The 24,669-nt window shown below is 51.3% G+C and overlaps 11 protein-coding genes across 11 annotated transcripts; 5 read left to right on the top strand and 6 right to left on the bottom strand.

Moving 5' to 3' along the window:
- Positions 1-24: 24 nt before the first annotated feature.
- Positions 25-2,551, top strand: ARB_04255 (uncharacterized protein; the record flags this gene model as incomplete). The annotated part of the gene is made up of 5 exons (XM_003017329.1): positions 25-168; positions 255-385; positions 467-1,019; positions 1,081-1,840; positions 1,905-2,551. 5 exons carry the CDS (start codon positions 25-27, stop codon positions 2,549-2,551), a joined length of 2,235 nt encoding a protein of 744 aa, XP_003017375.1.
- Positions 2,552-2,900: 349 nt separating this feature from the next.
- Positions 2,901-3,857, bottom strand: ARB_04254 (uncharacterized protein; the record flags this gene model as incomplete). The annotated part of the gene is made up of 2 exons (XM_003017328.1): positions 2,901-3,286; positions 3,440-3,857. 2 exons carry the CDS (start codon positions 3,855-3,857, stop codon positions 2,901-2,903), a joined length of 804 nt encoding a protein of 267 aa, XP_003017374.1.
- A 1,273-nt stretch (positions 3,858-5,130) lies between these two features.
- Positions 5,131-5,885, bottom strand: ARB_04253 (uncharacterized protein; the record flags this gene model as incomplete). Its single annotated transcript, XM_003017327.1, has 2 exons — positions 5,131-5,192; positions 5,255-5,885. The coding sequence occupies 2 exons, from the start codon at positions 5,883-5,885 to the stop codon at positions 5,131-5,133; spliced, it is 693 nt and encodes a 230-aa protein (XP_003017373.1).
- A 636-nt stretch (positions 5,886-6,521) lies between these two features.
- ARB_04252 (uncharacterized protein) lies at positions 6,522-7,589 on the bottom strand (the record flags this gene model as incomplete). Its single annotated transcript, XM_003017326.1, has 2 exons — positions 6,522-7,336; positions 7,529-7,589. 2 exons carry the CDS (start codon positions 7,587-7,589, stop codon positions 6,522-6,524), a joined length of 876 nt encoding a protein of 291 aa, XP_003017372.1.
- Positions 7,590-7,947: 358 nt separating this feature from the next.
- On the top strand, positions 7,948-8,722 carry ARB_04251 (uncharacterized protein; the record flags this gene model as incomplete). Its single annotated transcript, XM_003017325.1, is given in 2 exon segments — positions 7,948-8,170; positions 8,190-8,722. The coding sequence occupies 2 exon segments, from the start codon at positions 7,948-7,950 to the stop codon at positions 8,720-8,722; spliced, it is 756 nt and encodes a 251-aa protein (XP_003017371.1).
- A 542-nt stretch (positions 8,723-9,264) lies between these two features.
- ARB_04250 (uncharacterized protein) lies at positions 9,265-9,699 on the bottom strand (the record flags this gene model as incomplete). The annotated part of the gene is made up of 1 exon (XM_003017324.1): positions 9,265-9,699. The coding sequence occupies one exon, from the start codon at positions 9,697-9,699 to the stop codon at positions 9,265-9,267; it is 435 nt and encodes a 144-aa protein (XP_003017370.1).
- Positions 9,700-9,770: 71 nt separating this feature from the next.
- ARB_04249 (uncharacterized protein) lies at positions 9,771-12,149 on the top strand (the record flags this gene model as incomplete). Its single annotated transcript, XM_003017323.1, has 1 exon — positions 9,771-12,149. The coding sequence occupies one exon, from the start codon at positions 9,771-9,773 to the stop codon at positions 12,147-12,149; it is 2,379 nt and encodes a 792-aa protein (XP_003017369.1).
- Positions 12,150-12,961: 812 nt separating this feature from the next.
- ARB_04248 (uncharacterized protein) lies at positions 12,962-16,245 on the bottom strand (the record flags this gene model as incomplete). Its single annotated transcript, XM_003017322.1, has 3 exons — positions 12,962-13,207; positions 13,368-15,885; positions 16,052-16,245. The coding sequence occupies 3 exons, from the start codon at positions 16,243-16,245 to the stop codon at positions 12,962-12,964; spliced, it is 2,958 nt and encodes a 985-aa protein (XP_003017368.1).
- A 1,610-nt stretch (positions 16,246-17,855) lies between these two features.
- ARB_04247 (uncharacterized protein) lies at positions 17,856-18,908 on the bottom strand (the record flags this gene model as incomplete). The annotated part of the gene is made up of 3 exons (XM_003017321.1): positions 17,856-18,402; positions 18,494-18,774; positions 18,858-18,908. 3 exons carry the CDS (start codon positions 18,906-18,908, stop codon positions 17,856-17,858), a joined length of 879 nt encoding a protein of 292 aa, XP_003017367.1.
- A 398-nt stretch (positions 18,909-19,306) lies between these two features.
- ARB_04246 (uncharacterized protein) lies at positions 19,307-21,564 on the top strand (the record flags this gene model as incomplete). The annotated part of the gene is made up of 4 exons (XM_003017320.1): positions 19,307-19,809; positions 20,005-20,111; positions 20,267-21,285; positions 21,364-21,564. 4 exons carry the CDS (start codon positions 19,307-19,309, stop codon positions 21,562-21,564), a joined length of 1,830 nt encoding a protein of 609 aa, XP_003017366.1.
- Positions 21,565-21,882: 318 nt separating this feature from the next.
- On the top strand, positions 21,883-23,223 carry ARB_04245 (uncharacterized protein; the record flags this gene model as incomplete). The annotated part of the gene is made up of 1 exon (XM_003017319.1): positions 21,883-23,223. The coding sequence occupies one exon, from the start codon at positions 21,883-21,885 to the stop codon at positions 23,221-23,223; it is 1,341 nt and encodes a 446-aa protein (XP_003017365.1).
- Between the last annotated feature and the right edge of the window lie 1,446 nt (positions 23,224-24,669).

The raw sequence follows: 24,669 nt of genomic DNA, 5'->3' as shown, positions 1-24,669 counted from the left end.
CGGCTCTTCGTTGGCTCCCTAAGCATGGCGGCCGATGATAGAGCGTTTGCTTCTGGCACCTCGCCGAACACAGAAGTTCGGAGGAGAAACGTGCCTGGTGCAGAGAAGAGCAGCGCCAATGTCCCAATTCCCAGCATTGAAGTCGACGGGAAGAAACTGAAGGAGAAGGTATGGAAATCTCTTGAAACTGGTTAGGAGCCTTGAAGTGACTTGCTTGTACGGTACGCTAACCTACTACCTGTTCTCTTTCACAGTCCCCCTCCTTCTGTGAGATTCTCGATGACCTAGAAGTGTTCATTGCCCCATTGATCTTCACTGCTCTGGCTTGCTTCACTCGTTTGTGGCGCATTGGTCTCTCAGATATCGTTACGTGGGATGAAGCTCAGTAAGAAACCGAGATTGATCCTTTTTCTATAACCAGTTTTGGGTGGATGGTTACTGATTGATATCTGCTGCGTCACTCTAGTTTCGGGAAATTTGGTTCATACTACATCAAACGAGAATTCTATTTCGATGTCCACCCTCCGCTGGGTAAAATGCTTATTGGATTGTCGGGTTTCCTGGCTGGTTATAACGGATCTTTCGAATTCAAGTCTGGCGAGAAATACCCTCCGGAAGTTAACTACACCTTCATGCGTATCTTCAATGCTTTCTTCGGTATCGTATGCATTCCACTTGCATACTATACTGCGCGAGAACTGAAATTCCGCCGTCCAACCGTCTGGCTTATCACCCTGATGGTGCTTTGCGAGAATTCCTACGCCACGATTTCCAGATTTATTCTTTTGGATTCTATGCTTCTCTGCTTCACCTTCACCACTACCCTCTGCTGGGCAAGATTCCACCGACTTCGACATGAAAGCTTCTCCCCCGAGTGGTATCTCTGGCTCATCCTCACTGGCCTGAGCATTGGGTGTGTCTGCAGTGTAAAATGGGTCGGAATCTTCTGCACTGCACTAGTTGGTCTTTACACCGCTGAGGATCTTTGGAACAAGTTTGGAGACCTAAAGATGCCAAAGGTACTCACTCACCCCCTTCACCTTGATGTTATATGCTGTAGTTGCTAACTATGATGCATAGACGGTTCTTGCTCATCACTTGGGAGCCCGTGTTTTCGGTCTGATAATCGTACCATTCTTGGTCTATATGTTCTCCTTCTACATTCATTTCCTTGTACTTGAGAACTCTGGTACCGGTGACGCTCAGATGAGCTCTTTGTTCCAAGCTAACTTGAGAGGTACCAACGTTGGCAAGGACAGCCCTCTTGAGGTCGCCATTGGATCCAAAATCACACTGAAGAATATGGGATACGGAGGTGGTCTACTACACTCTCACGTTCAGACTTATCCCGAAGGATCGGGTCAGCAACAGATCACTTGCTACCACCATAAGGACTCTAACAACGACTGGTTCATCTATCCGAACCGTTCTCAGCCGGATTATAATCCAGAAGGTCCAATTAGCTTTATTGGTGATGGTGACGTGATCCGCCTTATCCACGCTCAGACCGGCCGCAACTTGCACTCTCACACCGTGGCAGCCCCAGTCACCAAGGCTCAATATGAAGTGTCTGCCTATGGAAACACCACCGTTGGTGATGCCAAGGACCACTGGACCATCGAGGTTGTCAAAGACGTTGCGTCGAGAGACAGGTCGAAAATCAGAACTCTTACCACTGCCCTCCGCCTGCGCCATACGGTCTTAGGTTGTTATCTTAGAGCTGGCGGTGTCAGCTTGCCTCAGTGGGGATTCAAGCAGATTGAGACTACCTGCACCAAGGAGAACCGACCATGGGACGTGTATACTCACTGGAACATCGAGTCACACGTGAATGAGAGGCGTATGTACTCCCTGTCTCTCACTTTATATCATGGACTCTTTATGCTAACATATCTGATATGCAGTTCCTCCAAGTGAACCAGGCACTTACAAGTCGCCCTTCCTCAAGGACTTTATCCACCTGAATGTTGCTATGATGACTTCCAATAACGCTCTTGTCCCAGATCCCGATAAGCAAGATGACCTAGCATCGAAGTTCTGGCAATGGCCAATCCTTAATGTTGGACTCCGAATGTGCTCCTGGGACGACAATGTCGTTAAGTACTTCCTCCTTGGAAACCCATTCGTCTACTGGGGCAGTACCCTGAGTTTGGGTGTTTTCAGTCTACTCGTCCTCTGGTATCTGCTTCGCTGGCAGCGCGGCTATGCCGAACTCAGCATGGCCGAGATCGACCACATCCACTATTCCGGCATTTACCCCGTTGTGGGCTGGTTCCTCCACTATCTCCCCTTCATGATTATGGCCCGTGTCACCTATGTCCATCACTACTACCCGGCCTTGTACTTTGCTATCTTGACCATGGCTTTCTGTATTGACTGGTTCACTCAGAAGCTTAACCGGAAGGTCGAGTGGGCCATTTATTCAGTCCTCTATGTCATTATTATTGGCCTATTTATCGTCTTCAAGGACATCGTTTTCGGTATGGAAGGCTCAAACCAGCAGTGGAAGAGTCTCAATTGGTTAAGCAGTTGGAAGATTGCCAACCGATAGAGGGAAAAAAAGACATTTCAATTCACAACTATCCCAACGAGTGCTGGCGAAGAAGTCGTCAGCAGATGAAATGAAAGATCTTCCAGACGGAACTTTGCTGCCTTGTTATGATTGTAACGGATCAGGGGACTGGGAAGTTGCTCTAGAGAGGCTATGGATGGCTACACGCTCGATAAAATATAGCAGTAAAAGACTGGAACTTTTTGTATTTTAATAAACGCTTCTCTTTTTTCGTTATATAAAAAAAATTGGTTCTAATGAAATAAATACTAATCATAAAATCGACGAATAATTCCTCCCAACCTCAAATTCTATCCATGCGCCTATATGATCTTCTCGTGAGCCGTATCTAGTTCTTGATGCTGCTCCGGTTCAGCAGAGGAACCGGCTTTGTCAGGACTGATATCTGGAAATCATGGTCATATTCCCAGGACCCAGCAGGAAACCATTTGCAGCTCAAAACCTCATACCCTCTTCTCTTCCAATACGCCTCCGTAAGATCTGTTCTGGTTCTGACCCAGAAGGTCAAGGGCGAAGTATCCCTGGACATCCCCGTTTCTTGCTCTCGCTGTTGTGCGGCAGCATCTATCCGTTCTAAGAGATCGTCCTCTAGCATCTGTACACAGCGAATAGCCAACCCTTTACCCTTCAGCGAGTCATCAAACGGCATGACAGATACACAAGCTGGCTCCCAATGTTTTATGGCGAGCAAGTCGTCAGGTTCCGGGTCGTATCCTAAGGCGTGGAAACAATTAGCCAGGGGTTTCCTTCTTTGCTTTTGCCTGTGGCACGGCCAGTTGGGATCGCAACTTTTGGGATAACTATAAATCCACGACCAATGGTACAGTTTATAAATGTGATAGTACGGAGTATGGGGATATAACATACCGATGCCCTTCTCGATGTCGCCATCTAGTTCTCCCTCGATGGGCTGAATGCCGAGATTCGGCTTGAAGAATTTTATCACCGCCGTCGCAATGGGTTCGTTGAGATCGACCTCACGCTCCTCTTGATCGGCTGGAGCAGTGATGCCGTTGGATCCATTGTCGATGGCATGACCATTTGTGCCGTTGGTGTGGCCATTGGGTTGCTGCTGCTGCCGGCTCTCTTTCGGCTTGTATCTGAACAGGATGGCTATCCGGCCATGCTTGCCAATCCACGGAATGATCTGCTCTGGGGAGTTAAACCGGCCCTTTTTACCGTCTGAGTTGACAGCAACGCCGTCATCACGCCTGAATGCGAAATTTATCAGTCTCAGCACTCGGGGCAAGCAAGGATGGCGGAGCAGCTCGTCTACATCCAGCATCAATGAGCCGAACTCCTCGCAGGAGCCTTTGGACGGCGCAGGAGTCACTGCCATAGCTCTTCGGGGGCTGTTTACTGGTTAATTGATGAAGGTATAAATAGGTGTGTCCAGTTGTTAACAGTTAAATAGGAGGGAATGGGTTAATGGCGGATTGAAGCTGGGGAACAGCATGGATATGCCGGCACTGTCAGGGAGTATACCGCTTCGACGTGGGGTGTATGCAGGCCTTTAAAGACAGTCTCGATTCCCAGACTGTGACTCATGGCAAAAGGAAGCGTTATCGAGGTATCCACTGAGTTGGATACGAGGACTTTAGGGTCGGGAATTTGGCTAGTTCGTCTCTTTTGAGTGTTTGCATTGCTCCCAATATGGATGTAACTAAACTCCCGAGCCCCCAGTGCCCCAGCTCCAGGAATATGCATGTTTGCGTTCTCCGGGCCTCGGGGGAGCGAAGGGCGTGCGATGTACAGGCGTTTGAAGGCTGATGCAACTGTGATAACAAGGGGCAAAGTTGGCAGAGATGCAGATGGAACTGAGCTGGTCGGTTGCAAATACCAAATGGGGCCAATAAAGATATCAGATACAGGCGGTGCAAACGCTCGGTAACCTTGTCCTTGAGAAAACATTGCCCCGGAAAGCTGTTATTGGTAATAATGGAGACAATATATCTTTAGCTTTAGGTGCCAGTCACCCTTCTTGTGAGTAACTTCGCTTGAAAGGGGCAATCTCTGTATGTAATAAAATAATATGTCTGGTATGATATATTTATACTAGGAGCAGGGAGTATGCAAGCTTAATGATTAACGCTGAAACTTCCAACCAAAAGCTATCTTATGTCAATGATATAAACGTAACTTAGAAGTCACTTCAACCACCTGGGACTGAGTCCTGGAAGAAGGATTCTTAAACAGGTGAGAGTATTTCCTTAGGACTACAAATCCTTATTTCAGGGCCGTCACAGCTTGGGGTTGTACCTTGTTAAAACTGTATGACCAGTAGATGCCGAGGTCTCTCTTGGTGATATTAAAGGCTAAAATGTACCGGTCGTCAGGGTGGACGGGTATAGAGAAGTAGGCATGCTTGAGGTCAGCGTGGCCCTACAAGCTGGCGAGCTAGCGCGTCGTGCGGAAGTAGAGGACGCCATGTTCAGTAAGTGGGCTTCAGTGTAGTCGTCCAGGATGAGGGACAACTATAATAATGACTCTCTCTGCAACCAGCACAGCAATGGGCTTCCCTTCTTGGCCCAGCGGTTTGACAGCTTACCCTTCAGTAGCTACTTGGACTTGATGATGTCGGCACAGCGATCCTCTGGTGTCTGCCGTATTTCCTCAACAGCTAGAGGCGATTAGCAATGACGTTCCAAACAGGTTCAACCCTATGCATACATTATAACACACCTTCAAAGAGCTGCTGTATTTTGCGGTCAACCTGGGACGGTGAAAGGTCAGCCTCGATCAGAGCAGCGACGATATACCAGCACGGTTTGGTCCAGCCCTTCACTCCTTGATTAGGACTTGCCGACGGAAACAACGAGAGCAACCTATGAAAGAGACTGCTCCGTTCTTTTTGGCCGTAGCTAAATTTGATATCTTCATCCCACTCGTCACAGGAAACGCCCTGTGGAAGGGGTAAGGAGATGCCAACGACAAGTTGGTTAGCCAGAGAGCTCATCCCCATGCGATATTGTAGGGCAGACTCAATCCTGCCAAGTGCACCGGGAGTGAATGCTCTTTGCCTAGCAAGAAGATCGGAACACTGTTGATGTAGCATAGTGTTTGGAGACGGAGTATCTCGGCCAGGAAAGCTTTGAAGGTATTTCCTGGTGAGTCGGCAAAGTCCTGTTATATATGACGGTGAAACGCCATATTCACCTCTAGTATCGGCGAGGGCAGTGTTGTCTATTTCTGCGTCTCCAGCTAAGGGGCCTCGATTTAGAACAGTATCTATGTTATCCCATTTTGACTGGAGATCAGCCAGTGGAAGCCCCGTTCTCTTACTCTGTACGCCAATATCTTTTCCAGTCGTCATTTTTGCGCACTGATCCGGATGTCATGCTGGATACCCAAACCTATCGATTCTAGTTAATAGGCCTGGATTGGTAGCTACCGTGTGGCTGTGAAGCGGACATCGATGGTGTAGTTAGTTAGTTATGTGGCGGAAAAAAGAAATAAAAAGAATGTCAATCAATATTAAATGGTGTAACTAACGACTCTCTCTGCAGCCAGCCAATTAGGCCCAGCGGCTTGATAAAATTATACAGAGAGTTGGAAATGAATGAAAGAGAGACTTCAATCAATATTTATACGGAGAGGTACTTGGTGAATATCTATGCTCAGTGAATATAGATATCCTTACGGGGACGGGAGTATATCAATCACATGCAGCTTAAGTTGACCGTGGAATGGATCTACTAAGTAATGAGCAAGCAGACCTCTAGTGTCGAGATGGAGAACAAGATATTATTATATTAGGGGGGTCGTCTGAATTTTTATGTCGTCGAAGATGAAGAAGTGCTTCTCCAGTCATGTAGAGTAAAGTAGATGCATGTAAATAAAATTAAAATATAATAGTAAAACAAGCAGAGGCAGAAAGGAGCTGAAAAAGAGCCTGAAGGACAGGGCACATAAAAAAAGGAGGGGGTATAAAGCAAGTATGTATATTGGTTTAACAGCATCCGCCAGTCCATCCACGATTGCCTCTCCGCATGGCATCGTTGACACCTAGATTGACTGTCCGCGGTACACGCCCGTTGCCGGGCCCGGCTGAGGCACCGTAGCCCTTGACTCCGCTCCGCCGGTCGTTTAAATCGTATCTACCGTGCTGTATATTCCTGTATATTCGTTCAGCCACTTCTCGGAACGCCCGCTCGACATTCTCCCCTGACTTGGCGCTGGTCTCGACATATCTGACGACGTTATTCTGTCTGCACCATTCTTCGGCTTCTTCGCGGGTGACACGCTGTGTCTTATTATTCTCGTTATCAGCATTATCATTGTCGGGATTATCGGCGTCCTTTTCTTTGCCCTTGGAGTCGACGAGATCGCTCTTGTTGCCCACCAGTATGACCACGATCCGCTCTTCGGCAATTTGTCGCAGGTCTTGAAGCCATTGGGTCAGCGAGGCGAATGTCGGGGGCCGAGTGATGTCGAATACTAGCAGGGCGCCGGATGCACCGCGGAAATAAGACCTCGTGATGGACTTGTATGTTTCCTGGCCTGCGGTGTCCCAGAGCGAGAGCTTCATCCGTTTCTGGACCGGTGGCTCTGAGGGCTTGGTGGGAGGCGGAGGGAGTCCCGAGAGGCTCCGTGGGGACGGCGGTACAGATTTGTCGCCGGTGAGCTTCCCGTTCTTATTTGTAGTATGGCTGTTGATGGTGCCTGTGAAGGAGGCCGAGGGCGAGAGAGCGGACGGAGTCGATGCGAGGGAGGTGTTGTCAAAGTTGATCCCTATCTCGTCAGACGCCGGCGGGCCAACAGGCACTATCCTCGAGCCGAACTCTACCCCGATAGTCACATCGTGGGTGGTGCTAAAGCGGCCCTCGCACAGGCGAACAGTGAGCTGTGAAGCAAAGCAGGTTAGCAACCGCAGCAACAAACGCACGAGGCACCAGGGGGGGGGAAAGCAATTGAGGGACCGAGAATGGAAGATGGACTTGCGCACACTTGATTTACCTGTGCCTGAGTCACCAATACAGACGAGCTTCGCAATGAAATCCCATGGTGGGCTTGACATGAAAGCAGGCTCCCACTCGGTGCTTTTTCCTTTGCGTGAAGGGGGGGGGGAGGGTTGGCTGGTGGGCGAGTTCTTGCTGTGATAAAACCGTCAACACAACAAGGCCGAGGAGCACCCAGGACCTTGGAAGAAAACCAGCAGGCTATTACGCCGTCCGAGGGGCAGATTATGGTTAAAATCGTGGGGTAACGAGAGCAAAGAGGCGTCAACTATAGATTGGGTTGAAGATTGGGCATCGAACTCGGCGAGGGAGGTAGTTATTTTATATAGGGTACCTAGGGAGCTTTGACGTGCAGCTGACTGACGGCAGCGGCGAAACAAGTGCCGGCCAAAGAAAAGAAAAAGGCGGACTTGATCTATGGAGGAAGAAACAGAAGAAAGGAAGAGGAGAAAGAAGAAAACTGCCGGCGAAGAAGAAGCGATTGTTGTGTGTGTATTATTTGTCTGTCTTTTGGGGAAGAAGCAAGCAAGTTGGGCAGAGCACGAGAGAGAAGCGACAGGAAGCAAAGAGGGCGCAAGGAGGAGAATGAGGCGGCTTGCTCCCTCCCCCTTGCGGCCTGGCCCTGGGGGTCCTGGACCAGGTACTGCGATGTACTCCAGCAGCGGCGTCCGGCAGGGAGGATACCTGGCTGGTACTTCGGCTGCAACAAGCTGCTGCCGAACGTCATCTCTCCCAGGAAGAAGAAAACATAAGAATAAAACATGGAGCAGAAAGAGACACAAAAGGTGTGTCGTCTTGTTCAGCCTTGGGATACGAGGGGAGAGAGGCTCTGAGGTCTCTCACACGGCATACGGCATACTTGGTCCGCCAGCTGCTTTTCAGGACAGCCTACAAGGCAGGATGGACGGCAAGCTTGACTCTCCTAGCAACTATTCTGGCACTACTCCGTACTCTCGCACCTCTACCGTCCCGGGGCCCTGAAGTTATCCGTGAACCGCGAAGAAGGGCCAGCTCTTCTTCTTCTTCTTCTTCTCCTCGGAAGTTGATGCCGCGTCTATTCCAGCTCACTAATGCATGTTGCTACTGCTTGCTTGCTTGCCTGCTTGCTGCGAGAAATGGGGCTTGGTGGCAAACCGTAGATGGCGGGAGAAACCTGTCTGACTTCTGCGGAGTCCTTGCAGCTCCTGTCTGAAGGCCGATCGTAGAACCGTCTCGATGTATCAAGGCACCGATGAAGCTGAAGAGGGCGGCTCGGCCGCCGTCCGAGGGGCGTTCAGTCGATGTGTAAATAAAAGACCGGCAGCCCTTTTGCACGGCAGGATTCAATAACGTTGAATTAATTAATATTATTACTGACGCTCCTCCAACCCCTCGGGCAGCTGGTAGACCATGTTATCTGCGAATATGACTTGTGTTTAGCTTCGAGCAGGGACGTTGGGATGACCGTCTCACTAGTTAGTAACTCTGCCAGTTAGCTTAGCACTGCCTAGCGAGCTCTTCCGCTGACCCAGGGCTGATGACTCGCGCTCCAGGCATCGACTGACGCTGCCCACGGCCAGGCAGCAGCCACGGCCACATGTCGAGTGCACAAGTTCTGTCGTTGCCATTGTCATCGTCATTGTCATCCTCATTATCATCACCGTCGTCGCCGTCGTCTGTCTCGCCGTCGTCTTTTTCTCCCGCCGAAAAGTGCGTGTCAGGTGACAGCGGCACATGACCGGAGACTTGCTTACCTCAGCATAGCGTCACCGTCACTTCGTCTTCGCTTTCGCTTCGTCGAACTTCGACCTTCGACCTTCGAACGTCCCAACTTCGTCGTTTTGGCCTTTGGCTTGTCGGATTCTCGGCTTCACTCTCAGCGTGTCCCTTGTCTGCGGCTTCAGGGAGCCCTGCGCTGGAGGAGGAGTCTGCGGTGCTGTGCTGCCTGCTCTGGAGGCCAACTACTGCTGTATATTGCTTCTTAAAACCTTCCGAGCGCTTCTCAATAGTAAATGACATAAAACAGCCGCTGCTGCGCACACACACAGAGAGCTCCCGACCAGACCAGACGCTTCTCTTCTCGGCCATAGATGGTCTCTGGTATGAGTCAATCTGCGATCCATGATACGAGATAACCTTGTTTGCGAAGAAAAAGAGCTGCTGGTATAGAAGAGCTGGGTAGTCTCTCATACGTCACAGACAAATTATCACCGACCACACGCCGCCTACCTACCTCCCCTGGAGTGAATCATGTTTTCAGAATGTGCGATAGCTCTCCTTTACCTCTCTTCTTACCTGCTGCTAAAGCATTTTTGCTAATATGTACTCTAGATGCGTCCCGTTTTCTCTCACAGTCACAGTCCCGAATAGCACCCGGAGACAGCTCTCCCCCACGGGAATTTGGGGATCGAAGTCGGAGGCCTGATCGACAGACCACCCGCCCACCTCCGTCACGGCCTTATCTGCAGCGGGCGCTTGGGAATCCTTATTCCTCGACAGCTTCTCAGACTTTTGCATTCTCACCGCGGTCATCCGTGCATCACGCACCACTCTTTCACAGCAATAACGAGCACCTTCCCGAGGAAGATGACGAGCGAGATGCTGCTGATTTTTATGCCCTGCAGAGATCAAGGCGGCATTTTGGCGCAAGCAGGCTAGCAGAGTCATCTGAAGGGGACGAAGGAGAGGACAGTAAACACTCGGAACACAGTACAGGCCAGGAAGATGAATATAGTAGAGGAACAGGGATACGAAGCTCGTGGCGTGGGAAGGCATCTGTTATCGGGCCGGCAGGAAAAACAGCTACCAAGTCACTGGAAGAACAGCCGGAAGAAAACGAGGAAGATGTGTCCGAAGGGACCCCCAGCTCCGGGAAGGGTAGAATGGTCGAGGTTCGACTAGAGGACTCGGTAAAGACAGACGCCGTGAACGTTGATTATGACGACGATGACCCGCCTCCAGAATTCACTGCTGGTGGACCACCGATACGCCAATTCCAAAATCAGTCAAGTCACCTGGGTGATGATGATGATGAGTTCCAGACCAGTGCTGGATTTATAGACCGAGAGTCCGACAAGCAGGCCTTGTTAAACAACACTAGACCACCGAGCTCTATTGCCTCTGAGATGCCTACTACGTCGATGGCCCGTGGAGACCCTGAACCTCCAATGCATGACATGTTTTGGGGGCATATGTTCTTACTTTGCTTGAGTGGCCTATTCGCTACCTCGTTCATTGTATATCTTCACACTACAGCACCCACTAAACTCCCGCTACTCGGAGACACCATCTATGCCACTCTACACTCTTCTTTCGGCCTCCTAGGCACATATACCGTCATCTCAATATTTGTGGCCCTGCTCTGGCTAGCGCTGTTGCGGTCCTATGTTCGGCCTCTGGTTTTTACCATGCTAATTGCGGTCCCAGTCATCCTTATTTCCTTCTCATTATACCCTTTCATTTCTAGTTTCAAAGGCACCTGGCATGGATCTAGTATCCAGGATAAGGTGATGCGCTGGGGGTCAATAGTGCCTGCGGTCATGGCTGCAACCTGGATCTACTCCGTTGTCAAGGGCAGACATGCAACCGGCAAGGCAATTGATATCCTAGAGTTCTCATGTCGTATATTAGCCGCGAACCCGGCACTGCTTCTCCTAGGATTCGCCACGATAGCCCTCATTGCGCTCTGGAGTTGGGCATGGATACTCATGTTCACTCGCGTCTTCCTCGGCGGGCATCTCGCATCTGGAGGCAAAAGATTCTTCATCATCGATATCGGTACATGGTGGCTAGGCGTCTACTTTATTCTCGTTTACCTCTGGTCGCTCGGCGTTATCGCAGGCATCCAACGGACTACCACTGCTGCCGTCGTTAGCCAGTGGTATTTCCACCGCAATGCCACACCTGCGCCTACATCTCACGACGTAATTCGTGCTGCCTTCACTCATGCCCTTACTACTCTATTTGGAACGATATGCCTTTCAACATTGCTGTCCCTTCTTGTCCGCATTCCTTTAATCGTCCTCCCGCGCCGTATATCATCTATGATCTCACTAGCTGCCTACTCTTGTGTACCCACGCCAATTGCCGCTCTCACCAACCCTCTCACGTTGACATATGCCGCCATTCACTCCCAGCCTCTAGTCGCTTCAGCGCGCAGCCTCAACCAGATGGTCTTCCTAGCCCCCTCAGCCGCAACGGCCATGACATTCCATCCACGAACATTCTCCGACGCAAGTCGTACAGACTATTACTCTTCCACTTTAATGCCATACCGTCTGGCCAAGATGCTTCTACACGCTACCCGGTTCATGATGTCTCTTGCCCTTGGTTTCGGGGGCTGGGTATCTACTGCCCGTAGTCTGCAGGTCTCTGGTGCAGATGGTAGCAAGGGTTCTACCATGCGTGGCAGCTTGTACGCCTACATTGTTGGTTTGATCGCGGGAACGATTGGATGGGGCGTTCTATCTGCCATGGAAGGAGTGCTTGCCGGCGTCGTCGATGCCGCTGTCGTTTGCTGGGCGAGTGAAGTCGGCAGTGTACGACGAGAGGCCCGCTACTGCCGTGAGGCGGGACATCTATTTGGCGGCGGCAGTGCGGACCGCATGGATATAGAGGACAGGTCACCGCGGTTTGACTAATGGCTGTAGCCCGCCGACCTGCACACAGGCTTCATCCTACCCTTTTTTTGGAAACCCGTCTTTGAAAGACACGGGTATGTCGATGCTATTGCTATCATTAGGGATATCCTTTTATTTGCCATGCCGTACTTTGCTTTACCTTTGCTCCGATTATGGTCTTGTTTTCACATTGCATGAGCGGGGGAGTACCTGTAAATACAGCTTTGCTTCTTTTCTTCAGCCACCATGTCTTTTTAGCATCATTAATTGACCGAGAAATTGAAAACATATCATATTATCACTGCTGATACCACTTATGTATCTACGAGCATGTTAGTTGAATGAAGTACGTAGAAACAGGGAGATCGAAGAAGTATTATCATATCTAAGGTCAACATATGGTAAATAATACACTCACTCCAGGGAGCAACAGAAGAAGAAAAGAACAGACAACACCATCATCCCTGAGGTCGCATATTCAATTCATCGCAGAAACCGTTTTTGTTTTGTTCCCTTTTCATTCTTTCTTCGCAGGAAGATAAGATAAACCAGCACCCAGCCATCCGTCCATTCATCCACCCTCACGCCCTGTTGCGCAATACTCCAGGCAAAATTAACAGGAAAAAAAAAAAAAAAAAAAAGGAAGAAGTAAATAAATTGGCAAGTAAGTAATTTGAGACCAGTCGTCAAGGACGGTAGGAGTGATGAAAAGGAAAAAGGGGGCAAGTAGTTGAAAAGGAAAGGAAGTAAAAACAGCGCTGGTAAAACAAGCAGTGGCAGCAGTAAGTGGCAGGTCTGAAGGGCAGTGATCCTTCTTGGTATCATGTCATTAATTAAAGAGGAGAAAGGGCAAAGAAAAATGGGAGAAGAGAAAGTAAGCAGGCCGAAGCAATGGTATCGAGTGTTTGAAGGAGCAGGCTAAAAAGTAAATAGGAAACATATGACTGTAGATGTAGGCTGATGAAGGCTAGGTAGGCTAAATGGGACAAGGAAAGCGAGACAAGATCAAAAGGATGGAGAAGAACGGGGGGAAACGGGGGTATCATGCCGTAAATCTCAGGGAGATGGATAGAAGTATTCTAGTAATGCTGAAAAAAAGGGGCTGTTAAGGAAAAGAGAAAGAGAGAAACGGTTAGAAAGGGGGATAGTGGAAAAAGGGTTTCACAGGCCCAATCTACCCTTCCACTTGACTCCTTCTCTCTCACTCCATTCGTTCAGGAAAGCCCAGGCAAACCGTACTGCTTCAAGGGGTGTTGATGCGGTGCCTAGTGGGAGGTAAAAGTCGCCTCCGTACTCGCCTAGTTTAAGCTGTTCTCTTCCTCGATCGGCGGAGTTTTTCAATCTTTTTGACCAGGTGTTGGGATAATGCTGTGTGAGGACCGAATCAGACAGCTCGCGAGATCCTTCAAGCCATAAGCGGCGGGCAACCTTGTACGATTCGGGAAGTCTGGTTCTCAGCTCCGCGAACTCTCGTCGCTGTTTCTTGGTTTCTTCGCTGGTTACGGTGTTGCCGTCACTGCCGGGAGTTGGGGCAGGACTATGTTCGTCCGGGAAGGGAGTGGTTGCTAATCGTTCGAGGTCGAGAGAATGGATGGAGTCATGGCAGACCGCGCCTAGGAGGAGACAGACGCCATGGAGGTGCGGATAAGAGGTTGTTCGATTGAGAACAGATTGCCAGTATGCTATTATAGAGCGCCAACCGGTGGAGTTACCGACTTGTCGACTGAGAGATTGGAAGCGTTGTTCAGCAATGAAGGCTAGGACAAAGCAGAGCAAAGCTTCGACTGCGATTGTGGCGCTTAGCTTGTCATCCTGGATATCATGGCTGGTGCTGTATTTGTGGGTTGAGTTGCGCTGTGAGGCATGTTTGAGGTCACGGCCCAGGTTGACAAATCTCTGATATTCGTCGCGCCAGCCGCGGCGCTCTGAAGGCTGTGCGCTGGAAGATGGATGGCTTTCCACAGAAAGAGACTGAGTCATCTTCACGCTTGTTGCGCTGCCACTTGGAGTCTTCATGTCACTGTCACCGGATCCCACACGGCGCATTGCAGTTCCTTTTGGTTCCTTTTTAGGGGTGAGGAATTGGTCCTGCGAGGATGCAGGCGGGTGCTTAGTGGCCGAAGTTGATCTAGGAGTCTGCATGCTAGGTGTCGGAGCTTGGTCTAATAGGGGTGGTGCAAGTGTGTTGGAACTCCGTGGCCGTTTCAAAGCAGGCTCTTGAACATCGTCTCCATCCATGGCCTTTGGTCGTTTGTAACCTGAGCTAGGCTCACGCTGTTTACCCATGGATGTGGTAGTGGAGCTTCCCGGTTGGGGCGATGAATTTGGTGGAGAACTCTTGGATACGACAATGGAATCTGGCAGCCCCTTTGGTTTGGCGGAGGTTTGTGTGGGTGTAGGTTTCCGTTTGGATGATATTTTTAGAAGAGCCTCGATTCGCTTCCTGTTCTGCCGACCATACTTTAGTTTGACGATCAGCTTCTCCCTTGGAGCTGTTGTCGTGATTCTGGGGGTTGGTTGAGAAGTGGCTGGCTTTGAAGAGGCTGTTGGTGGTTTTGGTGGGAGGGTTGTAGAAGAAGATATACTGGCCGGTTTCTTCTCTGCAGCCAGGGAGGATTGCTGCGACTGTTTGGCTGATGACGAGTTTGCGCCAGGCTTGGGTTTGCTGGGTATAGCCTTGTTGGACATGCTGGATATGGAACTAGAGTGAGAGCGGGAGGTCTTCTCTAGCCCGTCATCAGGCAGTCTGGCCAATTCTTCCTCGATGTCTGGCGGGAGGGTCGGGGATAGTAGAGGTGGTAGGGAGAGGCTGAAGCTCTCATTGTCGAATGGAAGCGTTGGAGAGAGCAGTTCCGGCACCATCTGGCGGGCTCTTCCCGCCTTCTTCGTAGGAGTTTTCTCCTTCTCCCTCTCTTCCGGCTGAATGGAGAGCCGTGGCTTCTTGCGCGGCGGAGAGTCCTTTGCTAGGCTAGGTTTTGACGGCGGGAGCTTGGTATTCTTGTCCACCCGGCCGGTGCTGGCAGGTATCGAGGGGTTGTCCTGCCCGTTCTGCTTGGTATCATTACTTCTGCTGCCAGTCCGGGTGTCAGGGGCGGAGGAGGTCGAGGAGGTAGCAGGGGCCGCGGCCTGCGAAGGGTGGTGCTGCTGGAGGTGGTTTTGTTTGGCCTCTGGCTTAGAGGAGCTATTCGACTGCGGTCTGCGCAGTGTCTTATCGGAGTCTACGCTCCCCGGGCGGTTGCCGTTGGTTCCATTGGCCCCGTTGGTGGACGGATCGGCTGCACCAGGCAGCGGAGGAGTTGGTGGTGGAGGGGGAGTCTCCAGGGCCTTCTTCTTGTAGTCACTCAGGGTGATTTTCTTCTTCCGCTTGGCCAGGGCGTCCTGCTGCGAGGCGGTAGTAAGTGGCGCCGCCATGCTGGCGGCCCTTGAGGGTGGTCTCTGGTCCTCTTCTGGGACTATATTCCCCTTGTCATCCGACCAGCCTCCAACCGAGACCAGCAGCGTGTCTTCTCCCTGGTGGGGGAGGAAGGTCATATACTGCAGCTGTTCCTCCTCCGGGGAGAACAAGGTATTCTCTCCTACAGCCCAGTTGCTCACGAAGCGCGATCCCAGCCGGTACGGCTTCTCGGTGGGCACGGACAGGATGTATGGATGGGCGGGCAGGACGTCCCGGGAGAGCTGCTTGAACTTGCGGTCGACGTCACTCAGATACGTAGAGTAAGACCTCTTCCCAGACGACACGGGCGACGGCTTAGACGGTCTGTTATCGGCGTGTGGGCGTGGTTGCGAGCTGCGACTGTCCGCCGACATGGCAAACGGCGTAGTAGCAAGCACCAGAAGCGTGTAAATCGGATTGCGAGAGCGGCGGACGGCTGCGAGACGAGAAGGAGGAGAGCGGATATCGACTGCGGCGATCGAGGGCTAACATCCAGGCCGGAGAGAAGCGAGTTGCAGGCGGGAAGAAAGGACGTTCTTTCAGGTAGACAGGCTCCTCTTCTTTTCTTTCTTTTCTTTCTGTTGCAGGCTGTCGAGATATCAAAATAAAAGGGCTCCGAGACGTTGTGAATGAGGCATTGATTGAATGCGCCAGGCCAGCCCATTCACCAGGAACACACTGCATACAAGAGCAACACAACAGCAGCAGCAGCAGCAGCAGCGGTGGATATGGGAATGTCTAGACTCGCAAAGGATCCCGCGTTCATTCACAGCATCTCTCCGATCGCATAATTTCCAGTGTATTCCGGGGCTTCTGTAGACAGGTGGCTGGCGATCCTCCTTTGCGCAGAGAGGCGTGTTGTTGTTATTTTTTTTTTTTATATATAATTTTTTGGCCGTTTCCCTCTCTGTCTTCTACTGCAGTAAAAGCGAGCGTAAAAGCGAGGGCAGCAGGCCGTCTCTCGTCTGGCCCTGGGCGAGAATGTGCAAGAGAGCGATTCCCAGGTGCGAATTTGCGGTGGCTCGTTTGGCTGCAGCGTTCCGGCTGCGGTGCGTGCTGGGTCGACCCAACCTCGAAGATGCGTTGGCCGTCGGACGGAGTGGGCGCTTCTCTGCTCTTCGTCCCTCAGGCGTCGGGTAGCCACCGGACAGGCGCGATTCGACGGTAGACGGGCTCGGGAGGCCAGCGGCAGGCGATTCGACGGACTGGCTGGCTGGCAGAGGGCAGCGTCTGGCTGTCACCGGCGGGAGGGCGGAGGGCGGATCGCTGGCGGAGGGAGGCAGCAGAGGAGAAGGAGAAGAAGAAGACAAGGCTCGGGGCGGACGGCGGCGGCGAGGTGCTTCATCGCCCTCGACTGCGGTCTCTCTGCCTGCTGCTCGACGGCCGTTTGCGTCTTTGTCTTGGGGCTTCGCTGGCGGCGTCGTCGTTGCTGGAGTCGTTTCGGTGGTGGGAAGATCGAGATGGGTCGAGCAAGCCGCTAGTTAACTAGTCGACTAGTTGGCTGCTGCTCGCTGGTGGAACGACGGCGAGATACTTCGGCTGCAGGCCAGATGACGGCGGCCGCAGAGGTACCGCTGCGTCTGGAGGAGCCCAGCTGATGGGCAGACGGGGCCGGCAGGGTCTTTTTGCTTACTGCTGCTCAGTTCTCGTTGCTTTTTGCTGGCGGTTGAGCACTTGACGAGATCATTTGGCAGCGGATGCTGGTTACGGTGTCTGTCTACAGGGCAGGATGAGAGGCAAGTGGAATGGAAACTCCATAGTCTGTGAAGGCTCTGGCTGACTGACGGCCTCTGCTAGCTGGTCGACTCGGGCCTGAGGCTGCTAGCTGTGTCCCGGGGCCGTGAGGCTACTGTTGGCAGGCATCAACTGCGGCCATCTCGATACCCTTATATCCATCAAATACACGACGATGAGATGGATGATGGCAGAGGTCTAGCATGAGACTCTCTCTCTCTCTCTCTCTCTATATATATATATATATATATATATATGCGTCTTCTACGGTATTCAGGTGGCCGTTGGGCTGAATGGTGCTATCTGCAGATACATCCGGCCTGGGAAAGGAAAGGGACTTTCATTCAACTTCAAACGTCTTGGAGTCAGATGGTGCGACGGCTGACGAGGCCAGAGACTGTCTGCTTCAGTGCTCAGTTGATACTTGGATAATAATATAACATCCAGCCCGTTCGTTGGTTGGCCAACTATGCAGCCGTCTCCCCCGGTCTATATCACATCTCAGCTCTCTTAACATCTCAGCAGATATAGCCAACCAACTAACTAGCTATTAACTATTATTACGATCGATCATCAGGATCAAATTTACTCTTCCAGAAGGCCCGGTAGTGCTTCTCCCTGCCCAGTCGAGATATCTCATCGACCTCGTCCGCCGTCAGCCTAAACTTCACCACGTCAAGGAACTCCTTCAGCCTCTCCTCCTTGCTGCTGGTCGTGAGCGTCACCACATCCTGATCGATAGACCACCGGAGCAGCACATTCCCTTCGCTCACGCCGTACTTCTTCGCCAGCCGACTGACAACTCCGTCGACGGGGCCCCCCTTTGCCCGTGTCAGAGGTGTCAGCGGCGAGTACCCTTCCACCGCGATGCCCAGTCGTCTATGCACCGCTAGCAAGTCCCCGTGCTGCAGGTAAGGATGGAATTCTATCTGGTTCACGGCCGGCTTGATGCTCGCGGTCTTCGTGATCGCCTCCAGATGGGGCTGCAGGAAGTTGGACACGCCGATCGAGCGTGCCTTGCCGGACTTCTGCACTTTCTCCATCTCGGCCCATTTGGACTGCAGCTCCTCGTCGCTTTTGGCGAAGAAGGGCTCGTGGATCAGATATCTACTCAGTTAGTTGCCAGCGGTCAGCCGTTATACTCATACTTCACTCCCATAATGTAGATATCAGATAACTGGTAGCTTGCTCTGCGTACAGGTCAACGTAGTCCAGCTGCAGGTTCCGCAGCGTCCTCTCGATGGCCTCTGGTATGTCACCGATGCCCTTGTTCACCTTGGCCGTGACGAAGAAGTCCTCGCGCTTCACATTGCTCTCCTTGATGGCTATGCCCAGCTCTTTCTCCGTCCCGTAGGCCTCTGCGCCATCGAGGTGTCTGTATCCCGTTCTGATGGCCGTCGCCACAGCATCAACGGTCTCCCGGTCGATGTCTTCGGCTCCGGCCCTCTTGTACCACGCTGTGCCTGTCCCGTATCCAAGCTGTCTCTCCGTCAGTAAACTAACCGGTTGTCGACTGGCCGAGTTCGAGGGCGAAGAGTTAGTTAGCTGGCTAGCTAGCTTACCACTGGCACTGAGGCCCCGTTCTCCAGCTTCACAGCAGGCACAGCAGCCATCCTGACGGCTCTCGAGTAGTTGGCTTCTCCCGGGGCAATCAACAGCAATAATCTCGTCTTTTCAAATAATGTCTTCTTCTGCTCTTCGTATTCTCGTAGTGATATTGGTTACTTGACCGGCTATGTGCCTGATGACATCATCTCCCGGCTCAACTTCAACCTCGACAGGATCGACTTTTTTTTACGGGATTTTCGGCTGTTGAGTAACTGGACCATCAGCATCAACCTGGCCATCGGCAGCTTCGCATTTCATTCTCTCGTATGTGTCTCTCGCTTGGTCTGTTGATAATTGGATACAATTCCCTTTAACCCACGGGGACCCAACCGGTTCCATGCTCTTGCGAAACAGTATCTCCCGCCGGATCCCGCAGTCTCCTCTACATCCTCGCCTGTCCCAGATGGCCTCCCATCTCATCCACAGCAGCACAGCCGGTGCCGGCGAGGAAAAGGACCAGCTATATTCGTCAACGACGACGACGGATGCTCCGGGTGTCTCGCTGGCGGACATCACAAAGACAAACAATTTCACCTCCAAGCTTCCCCCGGACGCGGCTTTTGATACCCCTCTGGCTTCACACAATGCGCCCCGTGAGCATTTGGGTCCTCGGCTAGTCAAGGGCGCGCTGTACACCTTTGTCAGGCCAGAGACCACTTATGAGCCAGAGCTGTTGGCTGTGAGTCCTCGTGCAATGAAGGACATCGGCTTGAAAGAGGGCGAGGACAAGACGGACGACTTCAGGGAGATGGTTGCAGGAAACAAGATATTTTGGAACGAGACGGATGGAGGCGTCTATCCTTGGGCCCAATGCTATGGAGGTAAGGCTTTGTTCCTTGGATTCAGGACCATATTTTATTTTTATGCTATGAAATATACTAATCCCATATTTTTAGGCTGGCAGTTGTATGTTTTCCTGTTTTTGTGGCATACACTAAACAAAAAAAAATATACTTACCAATGACATAGTGGCACCTGGGCCGGCCAGCTTGGTGATGGAGTATGTCTATTTCATTATTCCAGCTTCGTCTAGTTATGGGTACTGACATGTGAAAAGCGTGCTATTTCTCTCTTCGAATCGATAAATCCGACAACAAACAGACGCTATGAAATTCAGCTCAAGGGAGCGGGTCTAACCCCATACTCTCGTTTCGCCGACGGCAAGGCAGTCCTCCGCTCCAGTATTCGGGAGTTTATTGTCTCTGAAGGTTGGTAGCTGTCAGTGCGTCTGCAGGCTTGACGGTAAAGGCTCACCATTCTCTAGCACTAAACGCTCTGGGTATCCCAACTACCCGCGCTCTGTCTCTAACTCTCCTGCCAAATTGTAGTGTCAGGAGAGAAAGGCTAGAGCCCGGTGCTATAGTCACTCGCTTTGCAGAGTCGTGGATTAGAATAGGCACATTTGACTTGTTACGTGCTAGAAGTGACTTGAAGCTCACCCGCCGGCTTGCCACTTACGTTGCCGAAGATGTATTTCCTGGCTGGGAGTCACTCCCGGCTGCCCTGCCCACTACTCAGGAAAAGGACAAACCTGCCGATGGGGAATTGATAGACAACCCTCCTCGGGGAGTGCCAAAGGACGAGATCCAAGGCGAGAAGGGTGCAGAAGAGAACAGGTTTGCCAGGCTATATAGAGAAATAGTTCGACGCAACGCAAAGACGGTAGCCGCCTGGCAGGCATATGGCTTCATGAACGGCGTGCTCAATACCGACAACACCTCCATTTTTGGCCTGTCGCTTGACTTTGGCCCATTCGCCTTCATGGACAACTTTGATCCAAGCTACACACCCAACCATGATGACGATATGCTGCGGTACTCATACAAGAATCAACCATCAGTGATATGGTGGAATCTGGTGCGTCTAGGAGAATCATTCGCCCAACTAATAGGAATTGGCGACAAGATTGACGACGAAGCCTTCCTATCCAATGGACTGAGCGAAGAACAAACATCCGATGTCATTGCTCGAGCTGAGAAACTCATCGACCAAGCTGGAGATGAGTTTAAAACGGTTTTCCTAAATGAATACAAACGCCTCATGTCTACACGGTTGGGGCTTAAAACGCAAAAGGAATCTGATTTTAATGAACTGTTTTCGAACCTTCTCGACACTCTCGAGAAACTAGAGTTGGACTTTAATCACTTCTTTAGAAGGTTATCAGGACTCACCGTGGCGGAGATAGATAGCGACGAAAAGAGGAAAAAGGTGGCCAGTTTGTTCTTCCACGACGAAGGCGTTGGCGGCGCCGGAAATACCGAGGAGTCTGCTCGGGAGAGCGTTGCTAAGTGGCTTTCATCATGGAGAGAGCGAATAGTAGAAGACTGGCCCGGGTGTGAAGATGAGGAGCGGATACGCTCCATGAAGGGAGTGAATCCAAAGGTAAACGACAGACAAACCCTTTTTTTTTTTATCAAAAACATCAAAAGTAGGAGTGCTAACCTACTTTCTTTCTCATAGTTTATTCCTCGATCGTGGATCCTCGATGAAGTGATCCAGCGTGTTGAGAAGCAGGGTGACAGGGAGATTCTAGGTCGAACCATGAACATGGCCCTCCACCCATTCCAAGAAGAATGGAGCATCAACAGGGAAGAAGAGGAGAGATTCTGCGGCGATGTACCCCGATTCAAGAGGATGGCAATGTGCAGCTGTAGCTCATGAGTTCCTTGCTATCCCCAGTTTGATTTATCTTGTTTGGGTCTGGACCAGTGAAGACCCTCGGGTAGATATGATGATATGTCCTCCTTCCTTGACTGTGGCGAACAAATTCAATTCTATTTACTTCATGACGTTTACCTAGATTCAATGCGAACATCGACTTCAAAAATTGACTTCATCACTCTACTTAAACTCCAGCATGGGCCTCCCTAGTCTCTCACCAAATGCTCCATACCTTGAGCAGAGGCTTGTCCCTCCCTTTGATATGCCCGTTTGGGGAAAAGCCAAACAAATAGCAGGGCCCGCTCCAACCAAAACATCATGCATAGAGCTACAGAAAGGGCTAGAAGATCCGAGGACCGCAGACACATTCCCGCCGACGGCTTCATTAGCAGCGATGCAGGGAGCTATTCTGGTTCCAGCAGTGAAATCGAAAGTATCCGAACCGCTAGCAGTCTTGCCTATGGGGAGGACGACGAAGACGAAATACTCCGTCGAGCCTTTGAAGAAAGTCTGAGGCTGGAGAAAGACCGTCAGCGGCAGCGCAGGGAAGCTGAACGGGAGGCCATGCTCCGCGAAGAGGAGGTCCGCCGACAGTCTCTCCGGGAGGCTCGGGCAGAAGCCAGGAGAGCGCAGCGGGCGGCCCGGGCGGAAGAAGAAGCAATCCGGACAGCCATGCAAGCAAGTGAGCGGGAGCAGGAGGAGGCCAGAGCAAGAAGGATAAGGGAGAATTTATGTCTTTTCCAACAGACAGTGGAACAATCGCGGAGGGAAAATGTGGCTGGCAATGTGCGCGGTTCTCGGAGGAACCTGCAGCGGTTGTCTAGGGACTTGCCTTCGACAACCCCCAGGCCTCGACGGGAACAGGGCGCCGAAGCTGGAGGCAATGCTGGTCAGGCAACAACTCGGGAGCTAACTCGACTTTCGAGGGAGCATAGGGAAGCTCAGGCTGTGAGGCCTCGTGCTCACCGGGTGAGAGACGCCATGAGGGACGCAGTTACGAGATCTCGAGCCTTCAGCTTCGGCCGCAGCAGCCCTGAATGGCAGGACTCAGAGCGAGCCGTTCCCCCTTACACAGCCTCATCTCGTCCCAGTGCCAATACAACCCGGGCCTCAAATCCAACACGACCGTCAAATCCAACCAGTCCTTCTACCCCGGTTGGGCCTGCACAATCGCCTAGATCAAGAAGCCCAGTTGCTCCGGCTGGCAGCGGTGATAGGCGAAGAATCGCCAACCCTGGACACTATTCAATGCTCCTTGTTACCCCCGTAGATCCAACCAACTATCGCGTACGTGATGTTTTACGCAGGTCCCGTAGAGAGTTCCAGGCTCGAGCTGCTGCCGCTGAAGCCGGCGAGGATTTCGACAGTGACTTGCAGCGAGCTATCAACGAGTCTGCGGAACAACACCGAGACGAAGAAGAAGAAGCCGTTCAGCGCAGCAGAGGAATTCCAACGTACGAGGAAGCTTGTGCGTCGGTCCGGTACCGTCCTTCACCCGGCATGAGATATTCCTTCCAAGGCCCGGAGGTCATCGAGATACCAAGGGAGAACGGCCCGCCGACGAAGCTGAGTATCGTAGGGGATATGGACCTAGGGGAGGCAATGAGGATTGCGAACCAACAGGTCAAGAGGAAGAGAGGCCAGGCACAGTTAAACTGAACCTGGCTCTCTATTTGATGTTTTAACATGACTTCCTCGTTCGTTGCCAACTATGTCTCGATTCCTAAGTTATTCTCTTCAGCTTTTGATATAGGTAATTCAGGGGCGTTTGCGGGTATATCTTGCTGCTGGCTGTGGGTGTTTATTTGGAATTGATATATTGGGGGGAAAATGAGATCAAAAGGAAACAGGTCGGCCTAAGGAAAGGAGGAGTAATGGATATAATAGAGGTAGAGAAGTGATATATCTTTTCGAATGGAGTGATTTGTCTGTCATTCTGAGGCCGGGATCAAAGTTCGTAACATAAAGCCGTCATAAAGCCATGAGAGAGGACTGGGTGGGATTAAGGGAAGAAATCACCAGGCAGGCCGATGCAAAGGCTCAAGACACCACAATTTGTAGTATTTAACAAGAAAGATAAGAGAACGGGAGGTGGGGGGAATCCTTGAATGGTAGGTAGCAAGGGGAAACAATAGTAATGGAGATGCAGTCGAAAAAGAAGGAAAAGGCCAGTAATATCAATCGTAAAAAGACATGAAAAAGAAGAGGGAAAAAGGGCTAGCAATATTCACAAATCCCACAGGCTCCTTTTCCTGGTTCATATATCTCCTCTCCTTATTCCTCAAAGAGATAAGCAAATCAATCAATCAGTCAGTCAGTCAGTCAATCCATTCCTTGTCTTCGTAACTTTCAAATCGTCCGTTCCTCTCTGTAGCTGTCTCCTACCCTACACCTTGCTTGTGCTCTGTTCAACGAAGCAATGGCTTTTCGGTCGAGGTGAGGAAACTGCTGACATTGGGTTGTTCATTTACTCTGAGGCCATTCAAACATCAGAGGGGAATTTCCTTTCTTTAGCTTAATTGCGTGGACAAGAGGCGAGGGTAGGGTAAAAGGGAGGTTGGCGATAGATGGGTAAGGGGCGCAGTTTGGTTTAATCATTGGGAAACGAGCTCAAATTCTTTTTTCTGTTTTTTAAAGTTCAGGTTACTTTCAAGTGCCAGGGGGGTTGGTATGTATGTATGCATGCATGCATGCGAATTGTGCCTTAATATGTATTTATCTTCTTCTCCACGACATTTCTTTTTTGGGACGGGCTAGTTCGGTCGTTTAGTTAGGACAGGCGGCCTGGACGTGACCGGCCTGCTTGCACTTATAGCAGACACGCTCACCCTTGGCCTCAGTTGGACAGTCTCTCGAGACGTGGCCAACCTCACCACCTGAAGGGAGTTAGCAGTAGTATAGATGCGTAGTCGTTGGGCAAGTGAACATACAGTTGTAGCACTTCTGTCCTTGGGTGCAGTCACGGGCCATGTGGCCGTAGCCGCCGCATGAGTAGCAGGTCTGCGAACGGCCACCGTAGCCGCCGCCGTACGAGCCGCTGCCGCTGTTGCCGTAACCGCCGCCGTATCCGGAGCCGCCCTGCTGACTGCAGTTACGGGCAATGTG

This window comes from Trichophyton benhamiae (genome assembly GCF_000151125.1).
Source record: "Trichophyton benhamiae CBS 112371 chromosome Unknown contig01293.0, whole genome shotgun sequence".
In the NCBI taxonomy this organism is placed as follows: domain Eukaryota; kingdom Fungi; phylum Ascomycota; class Eurotiomycetes; order Onygenales; family Arthrodermataceae; genus Trichophyton; species Trichophyton benhamiae.
Note: the sequence above shows the minus strand (reverse complement) of the source record. Positions and strands in the feature narration are given on the sequence as shown.